The sequence below is a fragment of the Danio rerio genome, chromosome 22 (genome assembly GCF_052040795.2).
Source record: "Danio rerio strain M-AB ecotype USA chromosome 22, GRCz13ab, whole genome shotgun sequence".
NCBI lineage: Eukaryota > Metazoa > Chordata > Actinopteri > Cypriniformes > Danionidae > Danio > Danio rerio.
In genome coordinates, this window is record NC_141042.1 from 3,087,501 (window position 1) to 3,099,101 (window position 11,601).

General features: G+C 41.2%; 2 protein-coding genes across 4 annotated transcripts in view; both read left to right on the forward strand.

The window, feature by feature from the left end:
• The window catches only part of LOC147831447 (uncharacterized), an 11,182-nt gene extending 1,277 nt beyond the window's left edge, over window positions 1-9,905 (forward strand). For both annotated transcript variants that reach the window (XM_087303421.1, XM_087303420.1), the window contains exons 3-6: window positions 2,575-3,021; window positions 4,003-4,449; window positions 6,957-7,397; window positions 8,830-9,905. In XM_087303421.1, coding sequence (XP_087159547.1) covers window positions 2,575-3,021; window positions 4,003-4,449; window positions 6,957-7,397; window positions 8,830-9,446 — 1,952 coding nt within the window. In that variant the 3' untranslated portion in view covers window positions 9,447-9,905. The remainder of the gene's footprint in view (window positions 1-2,574; window positions 3,022-4,002; window positions 4,450-6,956; window positions 7,398-8,829) is intronic.
• The window catches only part of LOC141380121 (uncharacterized), a 46,287-nt gene that overhangs the window by 32,989 nt on the left and 1,697 nt on the right, over window positions 1-11,601 (forward strand).

The following is an 11,601-nucleotide window of genomic DNA, read 5'->3' on the forward strand; positions in this document are numbered from 1 at the left end:
CGTGAAAGTTTTTAAATTAATATTTATAAAAACAAAGGTTTGTCTTTAGACTTCATTTTCAAATAGATACAGAAAATAAAAATAAGACATTTTAGCTTTTACAGATACACAGAAAAAGATAACAAAAATGCTGCCACTTCAGCCTAAACGGCAGCTATGTTGTGTTCACTCTGGCCTTTTTCATCGCACTGTGCAAAAACAGAAGAGCATCGACTGTGCCTGGATTCGGACGATTCCGCCTCGCCTCCAAAATGCAGCCAGCAGCACTGAATGAGCGTTTACTCGCACCTCTTTTTGTAGGAATAAACTAGATTCTCCTCGCAAGGTGCAGCAGTCGCGTAAATAACAATCTTGTTTCTCCCAGAACAATAGCAGATTTTCCTCTGATGACTCCTGTAGCTGAAACTTTGAACAGCTACTCTTGCACTTCATCTATTATTTTGAGCGTCTCATCTATTCTGCAAAGCCCACTCTGCTTTTTTGCTGGTCCACTGCCATGCCCCGCATCCGTGCATCACTAGTGTGTAGGTATAGTGTGTTCACAGCCATACTGGGATGATATAAACACAAGTCACATTTTTTATTTTCTGATGTTAAAACGGGATCCAAATTCCTCCTGATTTGAGGCCCACCGCAACGTGACGTAGGAGTGCAGATTCCCTACCCACCAAATTGATTGACAGCTGCGAATTAGCAAGTCTCATAGTAACATGTGTAATCATATCAACAAGACAGGAGGTGCGCAAAGCAATCAGAATTAAAAGATCTGTTCAGCTCTCTGTGATCATCAGTCATCATCAAATATGATCAAGAATAAGTTTTACAAGTTTAACACGTTTTTAAAACAGTGCGTGTTTGTAATAAAAACAGTAAAATCACTATAATTCATCACCACAGCCGTAAGTGTAGTGGTTTTCTTGGTTTTTCTCTTACTAAATCAAACTCAGTCTGGAGGTTATGAATATCAGAAGAATATACTTTATTGTCGACAACAAAGGAGAACTTTTAGGAGACCCCCAGTAGCATCTCTGTCTGAAAAATTCTGCCTCACTCCTGTTCTGGCCTTATTTAAATACCCTTTTACATCCGTTGTTTTCCTTTGTTCTCTATATATTACACAAGATCCCTCCTAGTTTAACCCCTGACCCCAAATTCCACCTCTGACATCTGTTTCCTGAGACACCTCGGGCTTTTTTACCACTCTCTTTTCATACCTTTTTTATGACCCTTAGTTGTTTCCTCAGGCCATTTCCCCTTTCTAACTCTACATAACACTTTAATTGTTTTAATGGTATGCAAGTCTACAAGCAGATTATACACATACAATTTGAATATATAGATTAACTTCACACTTTAAAAAGTATAAAATCCACCTCATAAGTCAGCACAATTATAAAAGAAGACGCTTCAATTCCAAATTGTGGACGTTAAGTCAGGTTTATTTTGTACATTAACATGGATATCCACACAGTAGTGGATATTAACGTGTATCCTGTCACATTTGCTGTTAAACGCACACGTTCTGTCTGTATCTGTCTGTGTGTGTGCTTGGACTTAGTAGTGACATTGTGTGTGACTCATCATTGCAGAAAGGCTTGAATTAACTCCATGACTAATACATCAAATAATCATTGGGAAAGTTCTTACTGTAGTATTTCTCATAAATCTTATGTGAGATCTGCCGCCTCCATGTCTGTCACTGTGCTGTTTATCTGATGCAGCCGGGACACACTGACATGTGGGAACAGTGGGCGGGGAGAACTAGCTCATTTGCATTAAAGGCACAGGCAACAAAAACAACTTCAGTGTGTTCAGAGTGCAAAATTCCAAAACTCTGAAAGGTCTACTAAATAATCTGTTGAGCGTTTTGGGCTGGAACTTTACAGACACATTCTGGCGACACAAAAGACTTATTGTGCTGGATCAATAAGCAAAATATTAGTATTCAGAATCCATAAGTTAATGCCTATTCATTTAGCTTCTTTTAAATTGTAGTTGCCATAGAAACTTTCTGACAGTTAGAATCAGTTATTTGCCTCATTTAAAAAGAACACCCTACAAGAAGACACTTACAATCCACTCATCCTGTTATCATCTGTAAGTTTATTATCTGTTTGTGTTTATATTCTATCTTAGATATTATTGTTATGTACATAGATAACTATTGCTCATTTTATGTACATCTTTTTACATAGTTTCACTCTGTTTCAACATACTCAATGTGGCATGGAATAAAGCAGCATTCTCCCACAATCTCACGTGTTGGAAAGAGTTTATCTGTCTGTCTAACTCTGACAAGAGAGACGCCAGAGTGAGGGCAGAACACTTATCTTAAATCTTGAAAAGGTTAAAATAGGTGCCCTTTAAATACAAGTAGTCAGATACATGAAGTAAACCTAAATGTGCCCAGATGAGGCTTTTAAATTCTGTGGTGCATTTTTAATAACTTGCGCACCGATCTGTCCTCCCTCACCTATATCTTGCACTGTTAAACTCTGCTAGAGAGCCATCTGCTGTTTACAGACTTAAACTAGCCTATAGCCTATTAAAATGAACTTGTTTGCTTAATTTCAGTTGTGAAGGAGGAGAGTGAAGAACTGAATGAAGACGAGGAGAAACATCAGGTCAAAAGTGAAGAAAAAACCCAATCAGAGACTGAACAAAGTATGTCAGTGAAAGGAACAGCGGTAAATAGTTGGACCTGCACTCAGTGTGGAAAGACTTTGAGCTGCAAAAGCAATCTCAAAAAACACATGAGGATCCACACTGGAGAGAAACCTTACCAGTGTTCACACTGCGACAAGAGATTCAGTTTTTTACAAAACCTGAAAGCACACGAGAGGACTCACACTGGAGAGAAACCTTACACATGTTCACACTGCGACAAGAGATTTGGTCATTCAGAAGTCCTAAAAACACACATGAGGATCCACACCGGAGAGAAACCGCATCACTGCACTGATTGTGGGAAGAGTTACACATGTTTATCTGCTCTACGGCAACACACAAAAAAATATCACAGTAAGTAGATCATCTAAAGATCCAGGTTGCAGTATTTAGGATAAAGACTGTCCCAGCAAAACCACAACTAGACAAATGAGGTGTCAAGACAAGCCCAGATGTCGGTTATAAAGTAGTTGGAGCATTTTTAATTACTCGCGCCGCTAATCACAGTCATTGAGAAGTGTAGGGTGTACTCACACTATGTACAATGTTAATAGCTTAAACTGTTGCCTGTTTACAAGCGTGAAGTCCTGTGAAGGAGCTCCGGATGGAAAGTTTTGTTTTGTGTTTACCACATAGTTTACATTTAGTCATTTAGCAGACGCTTTTATCCAAAGCGACTTACAAATGAGGACAAGGAAGCAATTTACACAACTAAGAGCAACAATGAATAAGTGCTATAGGCAAGTTTCAGATCTGTAAAGTCTAAGAAGGGAAGTATAAGTAGTATTAGTATTTTTTTTTTTTTTGAGTACAGTTGGTGTGATATTCAGAGAGGCAATTGCAGATTAGGAAGTGAAGTGGAGACTAAATAGTTGAGTTTTTAGTCGTTTCTAGTTAAAGTTGTTGCACATCCGCCGGTTCCTGCCTCAAAATGAGCGAGTTTGGAAGTGTTCAGGAAAAACAAAACACCAGCAAAGAAACTCGAAACAGAGGAACATTTACACCTCACTGCCAGCTAGCGTTTCAGAAGTGTAAATGCAGACCAACAGAGACAGCGCGCAGAAGTATAAATGCACAGCTACGCGCGTTGCATGCGCCGTGGGTTATGCGCCTGTTGTACCTTCAGTGTCAGTGAAAGACTGTCCCAGCAAACTCACAAGCAGACAAATGTGCCCAGATGAGGCTTTTTAAATATGTGGAGCATTTTTAATCACTTACGCATCGATCTCGCCTCTCTCACTATTTTTCTCGCACTGTTGAGCCCTGCTAAAGCGCCATCTGCTGTTTACAGACTTTAAAAAAGCCTCTTAAATGAACTTATTTGCTTAATTTCAGATGTGAAGGAGGAGAGGGAAGAACTGAATGAAGATAAAGAGAAACGTCATGTCAAGAGTGAAGAAAAAACCCAATCAGAGACTGAACAAAGAATGTCAGTGAAAGGAACAGCTGTAAAACGTTTCACCTGCACTCAGTGTGGAAAGACTTTGAGCTGCAAAAGCACTTTCATTAAACACATGAGGATCCACACTGGAGAGAAACCTTACCAGTGTTCACACTGCGACAAGAGATTCAGTTTTTCACAAAGCCTGAAAACACATGAGAGGACTCACACTGGAGAGAAACCTTACAAGTGTTCATACTGCAGCAAGAGTTTCAGTCAATCAGGAGTCTTAAGAAAACACATGAGGAGCCACACTGGAGAGAAACCGTATCGCTGCACTGCTTGTGGGAAGAGTTACACACGTTCAGCTTCTCTACGATTACACACAAAAAAATATCACAGTAAGTAGATCATCTAAAGATCCAGGTTGCAGTATTTAGGATAAATACTCTCACTGGAAACTCACAACTAGACAAATGAGGTGTCAAGACAAGCCCAGATGTCGGTTTTAAAATAGTTGGAGCATTTTTAATTACTCCCGCACGCTAATCACAGTCATTCAGAAGTTAAGGGTGTACTGACACTATGTACAGTGTTAATAGCTTAAACTATTGCCTTAAACCAGGCTGAAGTACGCTTGTCCCCCCTCCCGTCTTCTTCAACGGCCCACACTTGCATTAAATTCAGGCCTGGGCACGCTTACATTATCGATGATGCGCTGTTCAGCGAGTGCTTTCGCTCAGCACAGTGGAGATTTCTTTAGTTATATCGGTTTAGTTGTTTGATATGCGGAGACACGCAGTCCAATATTTCGCCAAACAGATCAGCCACTTTTGACGCTCATAAACAACCATAAAGTCCTCTTGCTGCAGGAATTAGGAGGTCTGCTGAAGGTGCAGCTGTGGTGCGGTGATGGGTTTGCGTCTTTAATAAACTGCGACAGTTTGCGTTTATTGAACAGTAAGAATGATTAATATGAAACAGTCCCTTAAAGGGTCACATAACACCAAAGCACATATTTTGAGCTGTTGACAGTTGTATATGCGTCCCACACTGCTATAAAACTATTAGGACACATATATCTCACTAAAATTGATTGTTTTTGCATTATTTCAAGCAAATTCGTACTTCCGGTTTGAAACTAATTTTTGAAGCTGCGTCACGGCCGTGAGATCTTAGCGTGTATTCCAGCGTGTAGACTGGATGTCTGTACCTGGGAGACCGTATTACGTCTCTGAGTGTGTTGTATTCATTCATGAGTATGACTTGGTTTAAACCAATCAGCACGCTCTTATGTATGTGCTGCAACTTCATTAATATGCATGATAGCTTCGAAGACTGTACCTGAAGCAGTATTCAGACGGCAGAGAGATGCAACGTTGTGTTGCCAAAAGGAGTGGGAAAAGAATAAGAATTGTTTGGAGATGCGGGTCGTCAGTGTTGATTTTATAATGTGCTGCAGTGAAGGTTATGTTTTCATTTTCTCTCTATGAGAGCGCAGCTGGACTCACGTGTGGAGCAGTGTCTTCTTTAAAAAAGACGCAGCTCCGGTATGTGTTGATTGTCCTGTCTTTACAGATTTGGTAAGTGTGCAATCAGCGCCCGTTCTTGGTTCATTTAAATCGCAAAGTTATAGTTTGTATGGTCAGCAGTACTCTTACAGTGTTTAAAGACAGACCTTAGTCAAAATGATTTGCAAGTTACTTAGTTTACGTTAATATCACTACAATATTATGGGCTGAAGGATCTGCTGTAAATGCTGCTCTTGAAGTGTAAATATGTGAACACTGCAAGCAAACTATTGCTGACTGTCGTGTATAATTTTCACCGCATTTTGTGACAGGATAGTCTGCACACACACGGCTTTCTGACCTACCGAGTGCATCTGAGTTACCGAGAAATGCAGAGGTTTTTTCTCTTATACGACGTGCGGTATCAAATAGTCACAGTCTTTCTCCCCTGAGTCTGTGTGTTGGTTTTTCCTCTGTGAAAATCAGCGCGTGCCCAAATGGAAACTCCCATTTTTATTCAAATCCTTCCTCTTTTCCCTCCCCCGACACTCCCACTTAAACAGAGCTAGATACGCCCACTTTCCTGACTTTTCCAAACTAGAGGTGTGAAAACATCCTGCTGACACAGAAGTTTCATGGCCTTTTAAAAGTCACGTCTGTCTTCTGTTTCGGGCTCAGGCGCGCTTTCACTCTAACTGCAAGTGTACCAAGCCTGAGCCCAAGTGAACCGCGCTCTGGTACACCTTAACCGGGCCAGGGCCGGCTACGTGGACAGCGCCTGAGCTTGATTCAGAGCACTCACACTTCTAAAACGATCAGGGAAACGGGCCTGGGCACGGTTTAAATAGCACAGTGTGAGTACATCCTTAAGTGGAGTTTCACAAACTAATTTTGAAAGGAGCACGTGATCTGATTGAGCACTACTGGCCGCTCATCTGTAGTCAGTAATACTCCAATCAGAGTGATCCTAGCTTACTATAAATGGATCATTTTCTCTTAATCTTAGTTTTGGAAGAATCCCCCCGTCCACCCCATCTCCTCCTTTTCCTCTCTTTTCTAAAGAGGGAGCTCTCGAGACAGAACTGATCTCCTGATATGCTTATTGACCAGGCAGGAGCCCTGGGCTCAAATATCTCCAAGCTCAGGGTTCTCTCCCGGCACAGCATGCCAAATCTGCTGTAAATGCTAAGCATATCTAAGTGAGAACTCTTGAAAGTACATTTGGAGTTTGGGAAGACAGAGCAAATGGAAAGTGATCAGCACAACAAAACCTTTTATTCACACATGCTCATAAACATTTACAGTGTCCACACGTGTGTTTTAGACAGTAATGATTGCACTGTCAAGACTTTCTAGAGGAACTGTTAACAACTTGCACTTATTTATGTAATTTTCAGATGCGACTGTGACGGAGGAGAGTGAAGAACTGAATCAAGATGAAGAGAAACATCAAGAAAAAACCCAATCAGAGACTGAACATAGTATTTCAGTGAAAGGAACAGCTATAAACAGTTTCACCTGCACTCAGTGTGGAAAGAGTTTCCGCTGCAAAAGCAGTCTTAATGATCACATGAGGATCCACACTGGAGAGAAACCTTACAAGTGTCCACACTGCGACTGGAGATTCAGTTGTTCGCAAAACCTGAAAACACACATGAGGACTCACACTGGAGAGAAACCTTACCAGTGTTCATACTGCAGCAAGAGATTCAGTCATTCAGGAGTCCTAAAAACACACGTGAGGATTCACACTGGAGAGAAACCGTATCACTGCACTGCTTGTGGGAAGAGTTACAGAGATTTTTCTTCTCTGCGACAACACACGAAAAACCTTCACAGTAAGTAGATCATCTTAAGCAGGGGTCACCAATCTCAGTTCTGGAGGGCTGGTGTCCCTGCAGGGTTTAGCTCCAACTTGCCTCAACAATCCTGCCTGGATGATTCAAGTATACATAGTAAGACCTTGATTAGCTTGTTCAGGTGTGTTTGATTAGGGTTGAAGCTAAAATCTGCAGGACACCGGCCCTCCAGGAGCAAGTTTGGTGAACCCTGATCTAAAGGTTCTGGTTGCATTATTTGGGATAATTGTGGAGTTAATAGAATGTTTATAATGCTAAATGATATAAGTATGATGTGGTTTTGTCGTCACTCTCATGACATTCAGGCTGTTCACATATTGCATCTTTTGCAAACGCAAGTTAACAAAGAGGAAGTAGTGCGAGTCGCACTTTCCACTTATTTTTGACACAAAGTGAACGGCTCCATAAACAACAATAAAGGACACAGCAGATGCTGTTATTCTTCTTAGCAGAGACTCAGGAGATCTTGGGTTCGGTTGTACCTTCAGTGTCAGTGAAAGACTCAAATCTAGACAAATGTGCCCAGATGTCGGCGTTTAAAGTAGTTGGAGCATTTTTAGTTACACACACCGTCGGCTACATCACTATAGTATGTGATGGCAAAGTTTGAAAAGATAGAGCAAATGAAAAGCGAAAGCTTCATCTATATTATTATAGTTGTAGTTACAACCCTAAATCAGAAAAAGTTGGGACAGTATGGAGAACGCAAATGAAAACAGAAAGTAGTGACTTCTAAATTTACTGTGACTTGTATTTCATTGCAGACAAAACAACAAACATTATTTCATGTGTTTTTCCTCATTTATTTTCCTGCAACACATTTAAAAAATAGTTGGGACAGGAGCAGTTCAGGCCTTGTAATCGGGTAAATTGGTGAAATAATGAAGTGATTGGAAACAGGTGATGTCAACAGGTGTTTGTAATTATGATTGTGTACAAAAGCAGCATCCAAGAAAGGTCTAGTCCTTTAGGAGCAAAGATGAGCCGAGGATTGCCAGTTTGCCAACAAATACATGAGAAAGTTATTGAAATATTTTTAAAACAATGTTCCTCAAAGAAAGAGAAATGAGCCCAGATGTCGGCTTTTAGTAGTAGTTGGAGTATTTTGAATTACTCGCGCACACTAATCACAGTCATTCAGAAGTTTAAAGTGAATTTGGAGTTTGACACTTTGACAGAGCAAATGGAAAGTGATCAGCACAACAAAACCTTTTATTGACACATGCTCATAAACATTTACAGTGTCCACACGTGTCCAGGGCTGCAGCTCTGCAGTTTTGCTCCAACCCTGATCAATCAGCTGATATAACTAAAGGTGTTCATGACTCTGTGCAGAGCTGCGGCCCTCCAGGAATTGAGTTTGAGACCTAGAAGAACTGTTCAAAACTAACCTTTTGAATTTAACTTTCAGAAGTGACGGTGAAGGAGGAGAGTGAAGAACTGAATGAAGATGAGGAGAAACATCAAGAAAAACCCCAATCAGAGACTGAAGATAGTATTTCAGTGAGAGGAACAGCAGTAAATAGTTTGACCTGCACTCAGTGTGGAAAGAGTTTCACCCGCAAAAGCGGTCTCAATGATCACATGAGGATCCACACTGGAGAGAAACCTTTTAAGTGTCCACACTGCGACTGGAGATTTAGTATTTCACGAAACCTCAGATCACACCTAAAGCTCCACACTGGAGAGAAACCTCACCAGTGTTCACACTGCAGCAAGAGATTCAGTCATTCAGGAGTCCTAAAAGCACACTTGATGATCCACACTGGAGAGAAACCTTACAAGTGTTCACACTGCGGCAAGCGATTCAGTGTTTCTAAAAACCTGAAGACACATGAGAGGATTCACAGTGAAGAGAAACCTTACCAGTGTTCACACTGTGACAAGAGATTCAGTTTTTCACAAAACCTGAAGACACACTTGAGGATTCACACTGGAGAGAAACCGTATCACTGCACTGCTTGTGGGAAGAGTTACACATATTCGTCTTCTCTACAATTACACACAATAAACTGTCACAGTAAGTAGATCATCTAAAGGTCCAGGTTGCATTATTTAGGATAAAGACTGTCCCAGCAAACCCACAACTAAACAAATGTGCCCAGATTAAGGCTTTTAAAGTGGTTTGAGCATCCTAACTCCTAAATATTTACAGTTTGCCCACATGTATTACACCACCCAACCTACCTTGAGCTGGGATCAAATCGGCAACTCTTTGCATGGGAGTCGGTTGCTCTAACAAGAAGGCTAAAGATCATGGCCTCTAGTGTCTGTCGCTAAAGCATCTGTAGAGGTCAGAGGAGTGGGGTTTACCTGCACAGCACTTCATTAGCTGGTCTCCATTACTCTCAGCCCCCTAAACCTCACTCCCATCCAGGTCACGGCACCAATGTGACCCTGCCGGTTCTACACCCCCAACCTGCTCCGAGCTGGCCTCTGTTGCACAAGGATATATGACCTCATCGGAAATAAAATTCAATGCATAAAGTTTTTGTAAAGTATTTGACTGCTTTAGTACTAAATGTACAAAACTTTACCAAAAAAAAAACATTTTTCTTCACGAAATTAGATTGAAAGGCCAGAGAAAGCCTGTGCAGTATGATCGGAAGTGGACAAAAGGCTTTTAAGGCATGTTTTTGAACTGGAATGTGTCTCTCTTGTTGACCTGTGATCAGATCCAGCAAAATGTGCCTTATTAAACTGCGATGGAAACACTTTAGCTGCGTCCCAAATGGCACATTATACACTATGCACTATGTACTTATGCACTTCCACACTCAGCAGGATAGTATATGTATGTAGTGTCGTCCCAAATGGCTCACTAATGTTTTTTTACTAAGCGGAAATTCAAACCGTTTCTCTGATGACGTTTGACGGTTGCTAAATCAGTGAAATAAACGACCGAATTATCAAATAATACCTGCCGTGAGTAAAACCGCATTCACCATCGGGAGGCGCTATAATCACTCTCGTAGGAGAATTTTGCTTTCACCATTCAAAATAAATAAAGTTATTCAACATGTGCGCCCGATAGCTCCGCCCCTTCCGCTACGTAAGCAATTACCATTTCAGTATTAATGTTATTATATTATTAGTGACCTCCAGAATCAAGAGCGCCTGTGCTCCGCGTCTGACATTGTCTTCTGAGGCGCATTAATTTCGAAAAGATTGATGCAGCTTCTCCTACTGCAGCAAACGCAGTTTTTACTGTTGATATTTGGCGCCAGTTAATCAGGAAGTGACGATTTTGTTCGCTTTGACTCGTTGGATGGAAACGCTGCTTCATTCGCACAACTTTTATGTGATAATCCAGTTTTGCGCATAAAGTTTATTCGCATTTTTGGATGGAAACATAGCTAGTCATGTTTAATTCGCTGTCTCCCTCTGTCTCATCTGCGGAGTCATCCTTGCCTTTCTCATGGTAATCTTCATAAACATGCCTTTCAACGATGCGTGACAGCCTTGGTTGAAAAAGAGCTGCGCACTGCAGCACGCAGGCACACAATGACAACAAATAGATTGATTGCATCAAACAGGCGTTCAAATTGCGCAATGACATGAAATAATAAAGATCGCACTACCAAACACATGAAAACGAAAGTAACGACTGTGGTTTAAAAATGTAACGAGCAGAAAGTACAGATATTTGTGTAAAAGTGTAAAGAGTAAAAGTTGTCAGAAAAATAGTGTAGTAAAGTACTGTGGGCGAAGCAGTGGCGCAGTAGGTAGTGCTGTCGCCTCACAGCAAGAAGCTCGCTGGTTCGAACCTCGGCTCAGTTGGCGTTTCTGTGTGGAGTTTGCATGTTCTCCCTGCCTTCGCGTGGGTTTCCTCCGGGTGCTCCGGTTTCCCCCACAGTCCAAAGACATGCGGTACAGGTGAGTTGGGTAGGCTAAATTGTCCGTAGTGTATGAGTGTGTGTGTGGATGTTTCTCAGAGATGGGTTGCGGCTTGAAGGGCATCCACTGCGTAAAGACTTGCTGGATAAGTTGCCGGTTCATTCCGCTGTGGCGACCCCGGATTACTAAATGGACTAAGCCGACAAGAAAATGAATGAATGAATGAAGTACTGATACCAGAAAAATCTACTTAAGTACAGTAATGAAGCAGTTGTACTTCGTTACCTCCCATCTCCCTAGAAAACTCCATTGTGTTTTCACAAACATCAGATTTAATAGTTTAGCA